This window comes from Xyrauchen texanus, chromosome 7, assembly GCF_025860055.1.
Source record: "Xyrauchen texanus isolate HMW12.3.18 chromosome 7, RBS_HiC_50CHRs, whole genome shotgun sequence".
In the NCBI taxonomy this organism is placed as follows: Eukaryota; Metazoa; Chordata; class Actinopteri; order Cypriniformes; family Catostomidae; genus Xyrauchen; species Xyrauchen texanus.
The window spans coordinates 4,376,597-4,397,315 of NC_068282.1; the positions used below are offsets into that span (position 1 = coordinate 4,376,597).

The window sequence follows — 20,719 nt, forward strand, 5'->3', positions numbered from 1 at the left end:
CCATAAAATGTTTAGTTCTTCACAACATAGGCAAGAAAAGGACATGTGCAGTGCTCTCTTACTGCTTTCCTGTGTTCCTGAAGCTCATCTGGTAGCACATCAACGTCATGGGTTTGATTTCCAAGAAATGCATGTGGGCTACTGATGATAAAAAAAAAATAAAGAAATTATAGCTTGAATTTTCTGAATGTTGCTTTGGATAAAAACTTGTGCCAAATGGGTTTGAGATGCATTATTTTAGTGTACAAATGATATGTACTTGCACTTATACTCCACCAAAATTCAGATTAGTGGTATACTGTTATAGATTTTCAATGGTTGGTTTGTGGATATGTGGTTACATCCTTCTGTGTACTCTTAAATGCTTGTTTTTGCTAATTGAGAACTTGTAATGAGGTACCGATATGTACATAAACTTTAGGGAAACGTTGTACCCAAAAGGCACTATTCCCCCTTGTTTTCAAAATCCATCATGGGGAAATCTGATGGATTATGGATTGAACCCAACTCAAACTCCAATGATTTCATGTGCATAAAGTCACAATGAACCACTGACAGCATCAACTGTGATCTGCTCTCATTCTGATAAATGGTCTAACAGAACTTCATCTTAAACAGGCACCTTTGACAGTGGCAATAACCTTTCTGTTCAGAAATATTTTTCTAGTGCATGAGAATGTTGTTTCAAAGTAATACGGTGTAAAGAGCTCATCTTAAACCTGCGGTCTTTCTAACTGCCATGCAAATTAACCCCCTCTGGGAAGTGTGCTAGACAAACAAAAATTTAGGAGTGAAGGAGCGTAAAGTAAACCTTTGTTTGGTTTTCCATCACATTTCCTAATTCTGATCTTAACAGTGCATCTCTTTGTAGTCTGGAAAACCATTCAAAATAATGTTACAACATTACAATAAATATTCCGGAATGATATCGTGGAGCATTTGGACTAAAAATATATTTAGCAAAATATAGTTCCCATACAGGAAGATACACTGCAAAAAAATCCTTTATTTAATTTTTTAAGAAATTTTGAATCAAACAAGATAGCAGCATTGAGAGTTTTAAGCGTTTTATTATTGTATGGAACAGCTTAAAATAACACGCTGACGTACAGCCTTTTTACTTGTCCTTTTTACTTTCTATTATCAATAAAGTCTGTATTAAATGTGTGTGTGTGTGGTTTGCATTGGTGTGTCTGTTTAACTGAGCAAACACTGCACGACGCTGAGTGCTTGTAGACAAATTACAGCACATTGACGCAGGCACAATTCACACACTCAAATGCACTTAAATATCTAGAAATGAACTTTATGTTCTAGATAATGATTTGTTACATGCAGAAATGCCTTTGAACACAGCGAGACATTGGTACTGAACATTTGCATATTAATGAGGTTAAAGACTATATAAAAACTATTATTTCTTGAATTAAATACTACTCTCTCTTTCTCTCTCTCTCTCTCTCTCTCTCTCTCTATATATATATATATATATATATATACTGATTACATGGCAAAAATTGAAATCAGTAACGTAATCTTTCAGATTACATTTCGGGTAATCTGATTACTTTTGGATTAATTTTGGAATACTTCCAACCTAACTCTTTTGTTTGATGTCACTTGCAGTTAAATAGGAACATCCTACCAATTTAGCATAAAAATACAAAGAGGAATGAAAATGTATTCCATCCTTTATTGCTAACAAAAAGAGCCTCGCAGAAAAAATTTAAAATAAATATGTTTAAGCGTATTAAACATTACACTGAGAGATCAAGTGTATTTTAAATGCATAAAACAATTTCAACATTACGCACATTAATAAACATAAAATGAACATGAAATGAACGAAAATGAAAGGTCCAATTACAAGTACTTGATATTTGTAATATGATTCCGTAATCCATATTACATGAAATCTGTTACAACCCAGCACTTTATTGTAAATATATTAGGGTTGGCAATTTATCGCGTTAAAACATTTATGCAATTATGCATGTCCCATCCAGGGGGCAGTAGACGAAACTTCAGCTGTATAGGCAACGCGCAGTTTACACAGACAGAGAACAAACCGCAGGTGATGAGAACACCTTCAAGCACAGCTTTATGAAGCACAAATCTGAAGGCAAAGATCTCAAGAGGTGTTTTTATAAGTTTCAAACTTAATTTAACTTGACATGGACACACTCAAAATGACATTAAAAGAGAAAACATAAACCCACATTGTGGGGTTCAAAGTATAAAGCAAACCTCGAAATAAAGTTTCAGGATTTTGGAGGTGCGACTCACCAAAAAGGGATAAATACTTGATCGGCTTGTGATGCGCGCATGGCTTGCACGTTATGCTGATAATATCATGTGTTATTAAAAATAAATGATTAAATTAGAAAAATGCAAAATAGAAACATTTTCACAAGTGGACTCATACTTTGGAAAATCACATACATTTGCATGTCGGCACAGCCATTGACAAGGAGAAAAAAAAAAGCACTCCATATTAAAAATGTTGCCAACCCCTGCTATAGACAGTAGACCAATCATTGGCTTATGTTCAATAATATGGAAATAAACAATATATTCAAAAGCCAATTTTTGTATTGTCTTTTCTAATTCTTTACTTCAGCGCCAAAATACTGTAATGCATTTTAATGATCTGTATTAATATTTTGTATTATATATATATATATATATATATATATATATATATATAATATTAGATAATATATATATATAATTATTTAAATATAACTATTTATCATTACCATGTAATAAAAATTTTCATATATCATATATATATATACAGTATATATATATATTGTACTTCACGCACACACACACACACACACACACAAAAACATACTTTTTTGTACTTTGCAATGTGTTTTTTGCTCTTTTAGTCCTTTAATAGATTTTGTAGGATTTTTTTCCCATCACGCAGTGTGTATGTAACCTTTTGATGTTACGCACCTGATTTTTAATTTTTTTTATTGATTTTTGGACTTTATCATTTATTTATTTATTAATTTAAATTTTGCACTGACGCTTCATTTTGGATGTTGTCTTTTATTTTTTTACATTTTGGAAAACAAAAACAACAAACTTCAACTATTTATTTGAATCATGCTAGTTCAGTAAATTATATTTACTCATTTAAATTACAAGGGTATCTTCTAAGTGCATCTTGTGAATATATGAATGCATAACATTTTAATGTCATAAATGGTTTGAGCAAAAACCGAACGACACTATTATATAGATTATTTGTCTGTTACCCTGTTTTCGCCTTGCCTACCGGTTTATCCAGTGAACTCAAGTGTTGTACGCATGCCTGTTTACAGTGTGACGTCAAAAGCAGAGAATAATCAGATGATTTTAAACCTCATGTATGTACGCGTCTTCTCAAACATTGTTTGGTTTTTGGAATAACCAAATTTCTGTAGTCATCATCTTATCGGTGAGCATATAAACATGCTCTGTAACAAATTTGAAGTCAAATCGTAGGCGAGGAAGTCCCCCTTCAAACTATTGATCATTCACATTTATCCCACTGCTTTCATTTGAGATTAAATACGCAATCACAGACATTTGATCAGTCATTTCTTCCGGAAATTGTTATTTTTCCTCTTTTGGATAAAGGGGGGTCAGTGGTCCACAACAACAGACTGGCATGTCAAACTCCTTTAGGCTGGGAAAGGGGCACTGAGACAATGTTTACACAAGGCCTGTGTATAAAAGTGAGACCTAAAGTCAGTGAAGCAGGCATTCCTTCACTAACTTCAAGTCTTGTGCACACCCACATCAGGTACGTAAACACACACACACACACACACGCATGCACACAGGCAGGCCAAGGAAGGCAGTATTAGTCATTGAGGTTAGTAATGTGGCACATCAAAACTGCTTGTCACAATCCCTCATTTTCTGATAGAACCGGCACTTTCTAAAGCGTGCTGCGTGTGTAAGAGAAATAAGAGGCCTAGAGTTAGTCCCTGCACATCTGAAACAAAGGGAAACAGGAAAGCCCTTTCCTCTCGCACCTGCAACACCGTCTTTACCTGGACAGGTAAGTCTGCGCAAACCTTGTATATCGATATCGGCATACTTTCAAGGGCAGAATAAAACCTAAGATTTGACCATACATTTATTTTATGTCTATTAACGGAAGACATATTTGACTAAATAGATGATTCTTACCATATTAAAAACCTTTCTATCTAAAGGCTTGTTGAAATGAGTTTGTAGACATATAATTTGTCTACTTACAACTAAAATCTTTGTCTTAATAGTTTTGGACGTTTTTTCATTAAAATCCTTTCATTTGCACTATTTCGTAATTTAATTGACTTTATTGTTATGCTAAACGAAATAGTCATAGAGTATTTCTGAATGCAGTTTGCTGTTTGTTTCATTTCCAACAGCAAAACAAAATAAATGTATTGAAAGAGCAATGCGTCAGCTTTATATGCCTGATATAAATTCATTCTGAATGCACCTGTTCAAAAGCTGACACAATTCACCTGTCGTTCACATGCAATGTGTGCTCATTTAGAAAGATAAAGGGGTACGTGTCACTGAAAATTAAAAGGCGTAAAGCTCCAAGGTTCTAATCTGGCTTGCTTCCAGAACAACACCGGCAAACCGCAAATGACAGTTTTTTTTCTCCCCGAAGGCAAAAGTGCAAGTGACTTGTCTTTGGCTCACGTCCAGATCCTTCAAAAGAAGAAAAGAGCTTAATATTCAAAGGCAAATGTAAAGTTTCAATTGACTGCCAGTCTGTTACTAAAGCAAAGCACAGTATTGTCACTGAACTAAAGTGTTAAAATGTACTGAGTGAGGAATGATAATTGTTGAGTTAGTGTACAGCAAACAGTTCACCCATAAAATGAATTGAGGAAATATCATGATTGCATGCATGATGTAGCAGCTTCTCTTTTCCCATACAATGAAAGCAAACTTTTGCTGTCAAGCCCCAAAAGGAAAAAAGTAACCCAAACAACTCTTGTGCTATATTTAAAGTCTTCTGATTGCTATGTGTGAAACCAACCAAAAATAAAGTTTTTAGTTTTTTAGTAAAAATTGGTAGAATATGTTACCTCCGTTGTGACTCATTTGCACTTCTGCGTATTCTAACTTGGCCTGACGCCATTGGTCACATGACATACTAGGGCCATTTCTGAGCATATAGGGGCCCAATGTGAATTCTGACACTGGCGGCCAAAAGTTTGGAATAATGTATGGAAAGAAATTGATTTTTTTATTCACCAAAATTGCATTCAACTGATCACAATGTAAAGTCAGGACATTAATAACTCGAAAAATTACTATTACAATTTGAATTGATTTTTTAAACTACTTCAAGGAGTTCTCATCAAAAACTCCTCCACATGCAGCAATGACAGCTTTGCAGACCTTTGACATACTAGCTGTCAGTTTGTGCAGATAATCAGGTGACCTTTCACCCAGAATTCAGTTAGTATATGTAAATGCCAGCATATGGACAAATTTCTCCCCACTTGACCCTCTATCTGATGATGACATCATAAGAAAATTCTGGATTCCAAGATCCTTGAATTGCTGCACACCTTCAGAGGGCCACAAGAAGAAACTACGCCTTAAGTCCAGCAGTCCAGTTCTTAGCTGCACTATATTATTGTGCTGTGGGGAGTTGTATGGAGGTGGTTGGTGATGGCCTGTGGCTCAGCAAACCTTTGGTCAGCAAGGCTGTGAAAGCAGTAACACCTTTGCTGTTACACCACGCTGACTTTCCCCAAAATTCCTCGAAAAACCCAGTCACGGAAATTTGTTTAACTTCCTGAGGAGGAAGAGCGGGTCATGCTGGTGCTGATGATGATAAATATGCTGCTGCTACTGATTTTTGGGAAATGCACCCCAGAGCGGTTATCTGAGTTACCATAGAAGTTGTCAATTCGAACCAGTCTGACCATTCTCTGTTGACCTCTCTCATCAACAAGACATTTCCATCTACAGAACTGCCGCTCACTGGATGTTTAGTTACAGAAATACTCAAACCCGCCCATCTGGCACCAACAATCATGCCACGGTCCAAATCACTGATATCACATTTTTTTCCCATTCTAATGGTTGATGTGAGCATTAACTGAAGCTCCTGACACATATCTGCATGATTAGATAATTGCATGGATGATTATTGGTGCCAGACAGGCTGGTTTGAGTATTTCTGTAACTGCTGATCTCCTGGGATTTTCATTTTCATGCTATTCTGAGACGCGGTTTGGCGCTGTTTTGGCGACACGAGGGGGACCTACACAATATTAGGCAGGTGGTTATAATGTTGTGGCTGATCGGTGTGTATAGACTGTTACATTTCAAACATATGGATGTAAAATAGTTCTCACTCTCTATAAGTAAGTATAATTTCTATTTATTTTCTTTTGATTTTGATGTAATGTGACTGGGACATGTTGTCTTGACAGGTTTTGTGAGATTCATCATTGCAATGTTACATTATTGGTTCTTCAGATCAATGTGATTTCTGGGTTCTTTGAAGCACCAATAAAAAGATGCTTCTCTACAGAGCTTTAAAGGTTCTATTATGACATCAGGCTGTAAAACCATTTTAGAATCTTTATTTTGGGGACTGCGACTCTTTTCAGCTTTATACTTTTGAAAGTGCACCATGCATAAATAAAGCAGTATAAATAAAACATGAACAGGGCAAACTGACAGCTGGGAATGTCCTGCCTGGTGTCGTTTGCCGAGAAAGGCTGATAAACACTCGTTCTTTAGCAGTGAATGCCGCTGACCTGGCAAATGGAACATCTCTTAACCCTCCCGAAATGAATTTTAGAGTCTTTAACCAAACTCATTTAAGGATCAGTCACGGGCCTAATCCCGCACCTGGGGAGCGTGTTTGCATCTCCTCAACACTGCATTCTCCCTGCTGGCCAGAGTCAATATAGACTAAATGCGCCTGTCTAATGGGCTTATCGCAAGCTGTTGCGAGCAAGAGTGGACACTAGGTTACAGACTGAAACTAAGCAGAGCACAAATGGATTGAAAAGCATGCTCCATCTTTTCCTTGGAGGTTGGGGGTGGGGTGAGTTTGGGAATGAAAACAGGTATTCCTTAGAGAAGGATAACTTCATTTCCTTTTAGGTTTATACCAGGGTTGCTTTAAAGACACTATTTATAGAGACACATAAGGTATTTTTGCATACCGTAGCTGCATCCAATGTGACTGTTGCAGTGGCATTGCAGTATGGTCATTGAATAAGGGTGATTCTTCAGTTAGGTGCTCTTGAAATCTTCAAAAATTGTACTTCACTAATCATTTCATCTATGGGTTATTCCATTTCAAGTAAATTTGAGAAAATATGTCTGTTGAAATTTTGATTTCAGAAATGATGATGGAAGCAGAAATATTAAATGCTATGGATCAATATTTACAAAATAATCCATTATGTTTTAGAGGGGGTCAGAAGTATAAATGTCACCTAATTAGAAGCAAATTTGCAGGTAAAAAGCAACCACAACAAGGTGGCTGCACAATTTTTTTTAATTTTTACACACAATAAGCAGGGATGGATTACCAACCGGGCCAATGGGGCCAGTGCCCAGGGGTCCTTGTCTACCAGGGGGCTTTTTACTGCCTGGGGGCTCTGGGCTTTAAGGTTGCACAATCTAGTTTGGTGATCCCCCCCCGCTCGAAAACCTTATTGGGCATGAACAACGAACTCAAAATTTTCCAGCTCAACAAATTTTTGGCAGGAAAACGAAACCCCGAAAACAACAATTGGAAGGGGGGCCCTTGGAGAGAATTGGCCCCAGGGCCTTTGCAAGCCATAATCCGTCCCTGACAGTAAGGGAGGTCTATAACTAAAATCAGTTGACTTCAGCGCCCCTTGTTGCATCATATGCCGATGGCGAGAGTCCAAAAATGGAAAAAACAAAACAAAATACTTTTTTGTGTTGTTTTTTCAAAGTTTGAGCCCTTATAACTCCAGAAGTATTAAAGATATCTTAATAAAATTTTAGAATCTGGTTCAGAACAAACTTTATTGTTTTGTATCTTAATTTGTAAAGCCCCGTATGGTTAAGTCCCAGAGATATAGGGCTCTCAATATGGCCAAATTTGTAAATTCAATTCTACTCATTTTCAATGGTCGAAAAGAAAATGTGGCTCACATGGTATGAAGTTAGATTTCTTCATCAACAAAACAAAGGTCTGAAGTACAAATAATTTTGAAACTAGAAATGTATCTTTATTTGTTCAAATAAAAACAATAATGTTCAAATTTCTATTTTTGAAAGTCAAAGATAGGCCTACCTATAGTAGGTTTTGGATTTGACAAATTTACACATGAAGCCACACTTAGAGCCAAATATTAAGATTCAACTTTATTGTCATTGTGTAGAGTACAGGTACAGAGCCAATGAAATGCAGTTTTTTTTTTTTGCATATCCCAACTAAGCTGGGGTCAGAGTGCAGGGTCAGCCATGAAACAGCACCCCTGGAGCAGATAGGGTCAAGGGCCTTGCTCAAGGGCCCAACGGTGGTATCTTGGCAGTGCTGACCTGACCTTTTGGTCAGTTACCCAGAGCCTTAACCGCTGAGCCACCACTGGGTGGGACTTATCAATAGATAAGATAAAAGGATATTAAGATATCTTTAATAATTCTGAAGTTAAAGGCACCCCAACACAAAATGAAGTTTTAAAAGAAAATTAAATTGAGCTGACATGGAATATGATCTGGGATAGAGATCTGAGCCCTCAAGCATGATTTTGATGTTGTGTATGACTACTAATATTATGTCTGATGGTAATCTATGCTTTATAAAGTACAATTATTGTGTTGTTTAAAAAAGCATTTTCTTTATAATCATCATAGAGGTTGAAACATAGAAAGTTGCCCTGATTAAAGAATAACCCAAATAAGAGGCAGCACACGTCTTCTGCTGTAATAATACCTAATTTCCTCCACTATCATTGGGTGTGGGGCAATCATACAATTTAATGAATGAAGGCGACGCTGTGTCCAAACAGATGTTGCCTGAGAACATGTGGTAGATGAGGAATGGGCTGTAGACATATACTCTAATTGATAAAAGATTACCAAATCTTTCTTATTCTCCATCTGTGCTATGTTCTTTAAATCAGACGATTATAGGCACATATTTACTTATGATGACATGAACAGAGGAGACTGCCCAACAAATACCTTAACAGGAGCATTTATGGCATCCAATAAAACATACATAATCCAAAATAGTCACTCAACAACAGTGGGCGTCACTAGATTTCTATATTGGTATGTTTAAATGAAAAAGTAAACATACCAAAGATAAATGCCTTGATGGAATGATGTACACTTAACTTACTTTTACATTTTTATCAACATCAGCTCTATTTTTTATTTGATTCAGACCACAATATTTTATTCATCCATGAAAATACATGCAGTTTCCTCTGTTACAAATGCAAAACCAGGTCGACAATTTGATATTTGAACGTGCATTTAGCATGTCCAAATGAGAGCTGCGCTGACTGGTCGGCACATAAAGGACACTTTGTTCTTTCCGTCAACACTTCGTTGGTTCTTTATGATGTTCTTCATGCAATGTGGAAGCCCAGACAAGATCTTCATGATTTATGATGGTTCTTCTATCACATGTAATAAATTACAGCCCTTTTGTGTTCCTCAGAGCTGTTTCTCAGTACAATAGGATTCTGCAATGGGGTAATTACAATTACACAGCATTTTCTCAAGGAACATTTTATATATTTAGTTCAGAATATTAAAGTGAAAATTTGGCAGTGGGATACTGAAGATATTCTTGACTTTTGTATGACAAATTGCTTGTTTTGTTCCTCGTTTGTACGTCACTTTGGACAAAAGCATCTGCCAAATGACTAAATGTCAATGTAAATGCTAGAAACCACTTAAAACACCCAAGAAACTGCATAGCAAGCTTGTGTTTCTGATGTTGATATGACCACCCATACGTCTCGACTGCTTGGTAAACTTGTGTTCAGGTCGACAGTCTTTGTTCTATTTCTTGTTTTATCTTGCAATGTGTTTCTCTGTTTCACTTCAAGGCACATTTGCTTTTTCTTTGAGGAAATCCTTGCTTATTAAATGGCAGTTTAAACAGACGGCTCTTGAAGGCTGATATTTTTACACTGAATATGTAATTGTTTTCCAGTGAACTTGTAATCCGAGTCTTGCTTTCTTTCACGTAATCTTCCCACTTTTAACTTTGTATCTCTACCCTCTGGCAATTTGAGATAGATATCATTTCCAACCCCGCCTCCTCCTGTCATCCTACATTTGATGTAGGCATCTTTTCCTCCTCTCAAACTTCCTTCAAATTGATTAAAAACTCATGCTGGCACAGGAGACAGGAGACTGAGGACAGCACCTTGAAAAGCAGACCTCAAAACCGCTACTTTACTTGAGTGACACTCGCCATTCTGTACAAGTGACCCATGAGTAAGTGACTCAGTCAAATCCATTTTGCTGGCCCCATGCTGCACTGGGACTTACTTTGAGGCCAAATGGCCCATTCCCGATTGTCCTGGGACACTTAAAACAGAAACAGCATCACCTAGGCTCAGTCATTTATTGGAATGGGTTGGGTTGGTTGTCTTGAGTTGGCATTCAACATTGATGAAGAACCAACAGGAACGCTCTGGTGTACGACAGCTCTGTTATGCTGTATTTATTCACGAAATGATCTTACAATTTGTTTGATTGGATAATATTGGGGTTTACGACTTGAGTTTTGTGTACTGACCATGTATCACCTCTTCTCTTGACCCTCTTCAGGACACAATGGCCAGTCCGGTTCGGATCCAGACAGATAACTCCATTCTTCAGACACCACGTCCCGGCTTTGCAGATACCTCGCTGGCTCTTCTTAAGCGAGAAGATGGAATAGTGCAGACCTCGGAGATGGTCGACCACAAACCCTGTCTAGATGGCTCGGACCGTGGACATCCTGGACTCTATCTGTCCTGCTTTGACATGCTCTTTACAGAGGATGCTGCGTGGCTGGTGAGAGTGTCTGATTCCTCTACATCTGTGGGTGCTGCTGGGCACCAATTGGATCTGTGTCAAGAACCAGAGCAGTGTCCTGTCATTGACAGCCCAGGGCTGGAATCCTCACCACTGTCTCCTACCCTGGAAGAACAGGTGGAGGAGAGATCTTTGGAGCAGGTGCAAAGTCTGGTGGTGGGAGAAGTTCTGAAGGACATTGAAACAGCTTGTAAACTTCTAAACATCACACCAGGTGAGATATTGGCTTTCTATTAGTCACTACAGAACCATTTTCCATTCGAAATGTTATATATATATATATATATATATATATATTGGTGAAAGGAATATTAGGGGTTCCAAAAGTTAAGCTCAATCAACAGCATTTGTGGCATAATGTTGATCATTTATACATATAAAAAGTGGTTACAGTAAATCTTTTACAGTGGAAGTTGATGGCCAGTCCATAAACACTCAAATATACTTAGGGTCTGTTCCAAAACCTAGTGAGGTTGCAAGAGTGGTGGGGGGTGTAGAAAGTTCCAAATCGCTCTTGGAATCATTTCAGTAAGGATGCTGCCATAGAAGACAGCTGTCTATGTAGACAGGAGACAGCAAGGTAGCTCACTAAGTTTTGGAACAGACACATATTTTCAAAACTATAGCCACAAGATTTAAACATTATAAAGGTTAACATCGCTTATTAACCTTATGTATATCCTATATGGGGATGACGGAGTTTCGTTGTCATGATAACGAAGATATAATATTGGATATAACTTTATACATATAAGGTTATTAAGCTATTTTAATGTTTTTGGACTGGCCCCATTCAGTTCTATTGTAAGTGCCTTACTGTAACCCAGACTTTTACATCATTGAAAAATAAGAATATTAATAACTAATAGAGGGATAATATTTCAACATTATGCCACAAATGCTGATAATTGATCTCCATTTGTATTAAACCCAGAGCATTTATTTAACAATGTTTCATTTTTCAATTTAGATTTCTTTATGTCTATAAAGTGCTTAACTTTTAGGGACAGTCCCACGTGTATACCATTTTACAGCTATACATCTTTGAACAGTTTATTCTCATTAGAATTAGTGCTATTAATGCGTTAATTAGATATGATGAAGGTCCAATATGTGGTCTAATAAGGCATTTAGGCAAGCGAAAATGGCTACAAGTCTCAAGTTATTACAATTATTACATTACAAACAAATATGAGCTGTGAATTCAGATTATGATTTTGTGCATATCTCGGGTCAAGTGATTGATGTATTTAATTTCTGACAAGTTGGATCCACTGCAAAAGTTCCTAAATGTACCGCATAATGGGAAAAATACAGCTTCAAGTGACACATCTTGTCAAAAGCTGCAAACATAACATACATATAATTTAATGACCCTTATTCAAATGAACACCTCATCATTCATCGCACATGTTAAATGTGAGTGACAGACAGCTCTGAGTTATGATCGAGCCCAGGCAAACATTCATAATGAAACTGTCAGAGAAGGCCTTTGACTCAACCATCCCTGAAGGCAGTTGAAAGTTTATATTCCAGGATCTGCCTAATCCTTTGGAGTTTCACTAATGTTATCTGGGCTTTGTTGCCCTAACTTTCCTTAAGGACTTTTGAGCCCCTCCCCTGTAACAATGATGCACCCTACATAAGCAAACACTCCGATATGTATTGCACATTGCACATATTGGGTTTTAATGCACTTGTGTCTTTCTGCTTCTCTTTATCAGTACTTTGGCTGGCTTTTTTTTATTATTAGTAAAATAACATCCTTAAAATAACTGTGTAAGATAAGACCTGTTTTCAGAGACTATAGTTTATGTTAACTATGTATATGTTTTTCTTAACACGCTACCTAACTAAATTTTGTGAGATTTATGTTCATGACAAGAAAAAACTATTTGCCAATAGGGTACAAAAATAAAGATACAAAAAAAAAAAAAAAGGCATCAAATTAAATTGAGGTATCATTTAACAAAATAAAAATCCTGAATAATTGTTGTTTTATCCATTTAGTTTAAATTGACACAAAAATTGAAATGTGTAAATCTTCAAAAAAAAAAAGTTTTTTTGAGTCTTATGCAATTTTGTCTTGTTTTAAGGAGATTTGCATATTTTTACTAGAAAACAAGATGCAAATACTGTGGTCATGGAAAAAATGGAAATATCAGGGAATTTTTAAATTGTGATTTCCATCCCGGAAAATTTCGGAAATTCATAAAATCTTAAAAAGCCATGGAAAATGCATGGAAATGTCCATCGATTATATACATTTTGTCATATTTTTCTCAGCTTGATAATATTTAAAAGGTTGTTTTTGTCATATTTTACTAGAATATATGACAAAAAGGTTCTCGTGATCATGGAAAGCCTGGAAATATCTGGGATTTTTTAAATTATTATTATTAATTTATATACAGTATATTAATAAGTCATGGAAATTTCTATTGTGAATATACATTGTTCCAGGTTTCCTTAACTCAAAAATATTGTAATGGCTAGAAATGGAAGCGCAGCATAGTTCTAGCGGGAAGACTATCAGCAGTACATCATCACATCATTAGCTGGGTAATTCCCAGTCAATCACATTATAAGTCCGCTCACAATCTATCACATTGCTGGTTCGGTGCGCTAACACTGTAACCTCCACCACCCCACCACCACCAGTTGATCCCTGTCCCGCACGGTGGTAGGCTCCTCGCCCCTGCCTCCTATCTCCGGCAGGACATGACGGTTCTGGGTACAACTCCCTCGGACTGCCGGACGGGGCCTACGCCAAAGAGAGAGACATTACCTCCCGTTTTACATCTATCAAATAAATAGGATCTTAAACTTCTCTCAAGCCTGCGTGTCTTCCCGATAGAAACTGCTCTGTGTTACAGTTAAATGATATATTTTTTTTAAATCATGAACGACTTGAATGTCACATTAAAGTCATGGAAATTCATTCCTCAAAAGGTGTGCGAACCCTCTGATTAATTAAATAATTTTTTGCAGTCTAAATTTCTTCAGCTCTCTCATCATCAGTTGCAATGTCATGGTATTTTTTTAGTGTCATGTTGTAAACGATTTATTGAATTGCACACTCTGCCAATTTGTGGCGTAATGCCAAAATGTGCTTTTAAAAAGTCACACAACCTTGCATAAACACTCATCCCCTCTGTTTGCACTTTTGAATAGAGCTCTCGTTCACTAACTCTCTTTAAGACATTTCACAACATTTGGAATCTAAACAAAACTGAATCCGAGCGGCATGGAAATACAGTGTGGTTTGTCAAAGGTGGTTAGCTGCTCTACAGTAGACAGATGGCTGGTCAAGATGAGTGAGTCATCTGATATCATCTTACAGATCCAATGGAGTGGAACTGTGAGAATGTACAAAAGTGGTTACTATGGACGGAGCATCTGTACAGGCTTCCGCAGGTGGGCAAGGCCTTCCAAGACCTGAATGGGAAAGATTTATGTTCCATGAGTGAGGAAGACTTCCGACAGCGGTCGCCACAATGCAGTGAAACCTTACATGCACATCTGGATATATGGAAATCAGGTGAAATACATAAGTGTAAGCCCAACAATCTTGCACAAATTCATGTATAAACGCACTCAAATTATATCATGATATATTTCAATCTATATTTTGCATTCCCTTGTGTATTTAGCTGCCTGGATGAAGGAAAGATGTTCGGTTGGAGAGACCAGGATGAGAGGTATGTCACAGGCACCTGTCAGTCTGAAAATATACAATCACGCACCATTAAAAAAAAAATCCCCTTACAGAAGTGTACTATGGTATTTCCATAAAAATATACCAAAGAGAAATCATGCACTTTTCATCAATTTAAAGGAATTTATATTTCTACCCTAAACACTGTGGTGACAACATGCACTGATGCATCAGATAGTAATAATGGTACTTTGATATATGTACCATGCATGGCCGGCTCTAAAGGGGTGCTAGGGTGGGGTTTGCCCCCCTCAAATGATCCAAATCCCCCATTCCAAGCGAAAATAAAGCTAAAGAAGTGTATTTTCATGGCACTTACCCTAACGAAATGGCACTAACCCCCCCCCCCAATTTGTGCTAATTTTAGGAATCATCCATTTTTCAGCTCAAATTCATTTTTATTAATTATTTCTTACACATAAAATGAGAGATGAAACGTGACAGATTGAACAAAATGTGAAACGGAAAGGTATAGCTGCAGGCAGATGTTTAAATGGGGGTGGAATCTCCAAAAGGGTGGGGGTTCCTCTAAAAGGGTGTTGCGCCAACTCCAAAAGGGGCCGTCATTTCCACACACGGTTATGGTTAGCCAAAGGGTTAGGTTAGGGGCTCCCTATGTCTTTAATGGCAATTGGACCTCCCACCCCTTTTTGGAGCACTGCCTGCAGCTATATCCTTCACCATTACACAAGAAGGATATAGCTGCAGGTAGTGCTCCAATAAGGAGCAGAAGCTCAAAACTGCCATTAAAGATATTGGGAGACCATAACCTAACCTTAACTGTGCGTGGAAGTGACACCCCCTTTTGGTGTAACCATACCCCTTCTGCAGAAACCCTGCCCTCTTTTGGAGATTCCACCCCCATTTGGAGGTCTCTTTGCAGCTATACCTACTTGCATTAAACAGTGGATATCCACAGTTTTCCTGACCAACCACTGGACGATTTTCAAGTCCGGTCTCATAAACATCAATGTAAAAACTACTGAAACAATCAATCCAGATGGATAACACCAAGTGGTAGTTGGAGTTAGCATGAGTTTAGGCAAAACTTGTGAAATTGTTGGCTGTAGATATTAATATCTATTGATATCGATATCAACTCACCCTGGGCCATCGCTTCATGTCATCTACCCACTCGGTCGAGGCACTTTCAAAAGATGGTCATCGAGAATCTGTAAATGACCAGCACTATGGAGCCACAAAGTTGATGCGACTCACAAAATCGTGCTGACCCCAAATCAGCATTACGTGGCTTGGCAACCGCAACCAACAATTATGCTAATTAAATACATATTATTACTACTATACTACTACTACTATAAATAAATGTACTTATTCAGCATTGCTGTCTTTTCTCATTGGTTTATCTCTGTTAAATCACTGTAATGTACAGCCTTGAGCAGTTTATTAAAATAATTATTGTTTTTATGTCATGTGTTGCCCATCAGAACCAGGGGAGCTTTGGTCAGAAGCAGATTCGTCGTGTTCAGGTCAGCCGATCCACCTGTGGCAGTTCCTCAGAGAACTTCTCCTGAAACCTCACAGTTATGGACGCTACATCCGCTGGCTCAACAAAGAGAAAGGTGAGAACACAATAGTTGGACACTTACAGGTGATGTGTTTACCCTTATAAACATTGAGAGTTCAGGCAAACATGCTGCAAACATGCGAATGAGCTTTGCGGCAAACTCTTCATTGTCGCCAAAGGTTTGCTGCAGGTTCATCACTACCGGTGAGCTGCATGTGAAAATAATTATTGTAAAATTTGCAGCAAGTATATCAGAACTCTAGATTCAACTATAAGTGAGTGTAAAGGGATTAATTGGCAAGGAGGAGGCAAGAACCGGCTTGACAACATAAATTATATTTGAATGAAAAACATAAACAAAAGTCACAAACATCAACACATGGCGGTCAGCTGGCCCTAAACGATCTCTCTCTGTCGCACCACAATCCGCAGTTGGCCTTTATCCCTCTCGGAGGCTTAATTAGCCTGATAAGGGACTGGGTGTGTATAATCACAACCTGGCCCCACACTCCGCCCTGTCACAGTAAGCCATATGTAGCTTGACATTTGACGAATGCAAATACTGTCTCTGTGGCTCTATCACAATATTGTTCCATTTGTTCACATGGGAAATCACCATGCTGCTTGTGAATGTTCATGTACCCTGAATTCGATTCTATACTACCGAATTACCGACAAGTCCAGTCAGGCATTTTTTGCATTGATTCAAACATGTGTACCTTTCCCTGTGTCACTGCTGATATCGTGTTGAGCAAGCAATCTCCGAGACACGGGTTCTGGTCCTGTGGAAACCAGGAGGTACTCACGTTCACATAAACAATGATTTGGCGGTTGCATTTTTGCTCTAAAATGACATTTTTACTCCATTGACGGTTAGGTTTAGGGTTGGAGTTTGGGTTAGGGAGTAGAATTAGTAAAATATGCATTCCTGTTGACTTTCATAATTTGCAACTAAAAATACAACTCGCTTATGGCGCCACTCTGTGGACATTTTAGCATCACTTTCAACTTCAGACTCTGGAGGCAGTGGTTTCCAATTTTGTTAAGCATAGACCGATCTTTCAACCTCCTGTCACCAAATGCACAGTGTGATCAGTCTGGTCCATGACCAGTCTGGCACACCAACATTGATGTGTGTTTGGGGCAGGACTATCTGTTTTGTCGTCCAATAGCAGATGGGGGGAGTGTTTGTGAAACCTGCTTGAAAATAATACCTATTACTATAGTAGCATATTCAAAAAACAATGCCAGTACTATGGAAGGACTACTATTTGTACTTTTTGTTTTGTTTGTGAGTTATCTATGCAATGCATAATTGAAGTGTTTCTGTTTGTGTGTGTGTGTGTGTGTGTGTGTGTGTGTGTGTGTGTGTGTGTGTGTGTGTGTGTGTGTGTGTGTGTGTGTGTGTGTCTACGCAGGGATCTTCAAAATCGAAGATTCGGCTCACGTCGCACGTCTCTGGGGTTTGAGGAAGAACCGGCCAGCTATGAACTATGACAAACTCAGCCGCTCCATTCGGCAGTACTATAAAAAGGGCATCATACGCAAGCCAGATGTCTCTCAAAGACTTGTCTATCAGTTTGTGCATCCTGTATAAAAGAGATGATTTCATCCATCCAAACCAGAGGATGGGCACAAACTTTATGAACTGGCAACCCCTCCTAAATATTCCAATCCATTTTGGAGACATAGTCCTGAGTTTTGCACGACAGTGAAACCAAGAAAAATATAACAAGATTTCAATTATTTTCTATGCATATGAATTGTTCAGTATAATTGCACTCTAAAAAATACTTGTGTGCCACTTCAACACTAACAAATGGACCTGGATTCCTTTAAACATGGTATCAGTTAATGCACTTTTACGTTCTGTTACTTCAAGAACCTACACTACCAATCAAAAGTGTGGACACGGTTGACAGGATTTATGTTTCGCAAGATATAAAAAATGTTTTGATCTAAAAGAATATGCTTAAATGCCTTTTTTGTTACTACATAATTCCCATAATTCCATTTGTGTTATTTCATCGTTTAATGACTTTAATAAAATTCTGAAATATGGAAAATAGTCATCTTAAAGAATGAGTGGGTGTGTCCAAACTTTTGACTGGTTAAAAATAAGAGAGAGTCAGTAAACTGTACTTCTTAAAGCATGTTACAAAAAAAGCCATATCTCGCAAGATCTGCCTGTCAACTTTAACCTGCAAAACAAACTAATAAGGTGTGAGATAGAAACAAAGAGCGTTTCTTTGTGGACTCATGCACCTTTATGTACATTAAGATGAGCGTACATTGTTCTAAGCCAGCTTTCATAGTCACATCACCGTGAATACTGCCAGTGTGTGCAGTGGAAAGGACTTCAGTTTGGTTTAATCTCTGGCTTGCACCCAACAAACACCACATTTATTTTTTTTTGGTTTGTGATTAATCGTACTGCAAACCTTTCAACTCTGCCCATGTGGACTTACAAAAGACAGTTACTTAAATTCACTCATAAATTATCGTCCACCGTTTCACACACCTCACTGCTCACATCATGTTTTTTTTGCTACTGATGCAAATGAGGGCTTACCGGCTGCCCATGGGTTTTGTTATAATAGGTATACTGTATGTGTCACTTGTGTTGCAAAGGTTAATTGACACACGTTTATGTAAGATACCAGTTGGAAAGGCATGTATTTTTGAAATCTCTATTGTAAAGTCTAATCTAGAAGAGTGGTCTCGAGTTTGCATTGGAACAATCGTTCCCATACCAAAAACAACCGTTTTCACTTTAACGTTGGCATTACTAAATATTATTCATACTTTTGCAGTTATGTCTTAGCTAAGAAGTAATTTGTCATGTACCTTATGTTTTCTTCAGTTGTTGTTCTTGCATTTTGTCTCAACTTCTTTATTAAAATATACTTCTTTTTTCATTTAGTTGTCACCTGTCTTAATCACATGCTGAAGTTACAGTTCTGCCATCATAATTTGATCATGATAAAAAAAAATCCCATAATATTAGTGGTATTACCATGGCATTATTTCTTTGGATATTTACCAAGGAGAGTAAATGATGACATATTTTTAGGTGAACGATCCCTTTGACATCTGATACCATCTCTGTGCCATTTTACCCCCCTAGTTTTTATTTGCAGGGATATGTGCTATATTAAATAGGCTAGAGAAAGTTTATTGATTAAAAAAATACTGATTTAGACACCAAAAATGAAAATTATCTAATTTACTCACCCTCATGTGATCCTGAATGTGTATGACTGTGTTTCCTTTGCGGAAGATTTTTTTTAGAACAATATTTCAGCTCTGTAGGTCCATGAAATGCAAGTCAACAGGTTCCCAAATTTTGAAGCACAAAAAGCATATAAAGGTAACATAAAAGTAATCCAACCGACTCCAGTGAATTAATCCATGTCTTCTGAAGAGATATGATAGGTGTGGGTGAGAAACATATTTAAGTCCTTATTAATATAAATACCCATTTCTGCCCAGTAGGTGGTGATATGAATTAAAAATGTGAATCGGCAAAAACAAAAGAAGAATGTGAAAGTGGATATTTATAGTAAAAAAGGGCTTAAATGTTGATCTGTTTCTCACCCACACTTATTATTTCGCTTCTGAAGACCTGGATTAAACCACTGGAGTCTTTGGATTACTTTTATGCTGCCTTTATGTGCTTTTTTGAGCTTTAAAGTTCTGGCCACCGTTAACTTGCATTGTATGGACCTACAGAGCTCAAATATTCTTCTAAAAATCTTCGTTTGTGTTCTACAGAATGAAGAAAGTCATACACATCTGGGATGGCATGAAGATAAGTAAATCATTTTTGGGTGAACTATTCCTTTAAAAGGTTTATGAAGGACAATGATTTTTTCTAAATGTTTAGATTTCAGGTTAAAATGTACATATTTTCATTTGGGAAAATGTATATTTTTAAGTGTTATGACTGGTCACCATTTCTTTGAAGATTCTCAACATTTTTAATAGTCCTTTAAGACATATTTGTAGGTGAACGATCCCTTTACCATCTGATACCATCTCTGTGCCATTTTACCCCCCTAGTTTTTTATTTGCAGGGATATGTGCTATATTATATAGGCTAGAGAAAGTTTATTGATTAAAACAATACTGATTTAGACACCAAAAATGAAAATTATCTCATTTACTCACCCTCATGCCATCAAAAATAGGATTTTTCTCACCCACACTTATTACATCTCTTCTGAAGACATGGATTAAACCACTGGAGTCTTTGGATTACTTTTATGCTGCCTTTATGTGCTTTTTTGAGTTTTAAAGTTCTGGCCACCATTAACTTGCATTTTATGGACCTACAGAGCTCAAATATTATTCTAAAAATCTTCGATTGTGTTCTACAGAAGAAAGAAAGTAAATTATTAATTGTAAATTTTGAAAAG

At 37.3% G+C, this 20,719-nt stretch overlaps 1 protein-coding gene across 2 annotated transcripts; it reads left to right on the forward strand.

Annotated features, from left to right (window-relative positions):
* Positions 1–3,773: 3,773 nt before the first annotated feature.
* Positions 3,774–19,177, forward strand: LOC127646937 (SAM pointed domain-containing Ets transcription factor-like). Of its 2 annotated transcripts, XM_052130923.1 has the most exons (7): positions 3,774–3,799; positions 3,926–4,060; positions 10,807–11,269; positions 14,399–14,596; positions 14,709–14,756; positions 16,222–16,356; positions 17,720–19,177. In XM_052130923.1, the coding sequence occupies exons 3-7, from the start codon at positions 10,813–10,815 to the stop codon at positions 17,896–17,898; spliced, it is 1,017 nt and encodes a 338-aa protein (XP_051986883.1). In that variant the 5' UTR covers positions 3,774–3,799; positions 3,926–4,060; positions 10,807–10,812; the 3' UTR covers positions 17,899–19,177. The 2 variants fall into 2 exon arrangements, with proteins under 2 accessions (XP_051986883.1, XP_051986882.1); XM_052130922.1 differs by lacking the exon at positions 3,774–3,799 and having other exon boundaries at positions 3,881–4,060; positions 14,399–14,611.
* Positions 19,178–20,719: the final 1,542 nt, after the last annotated feature.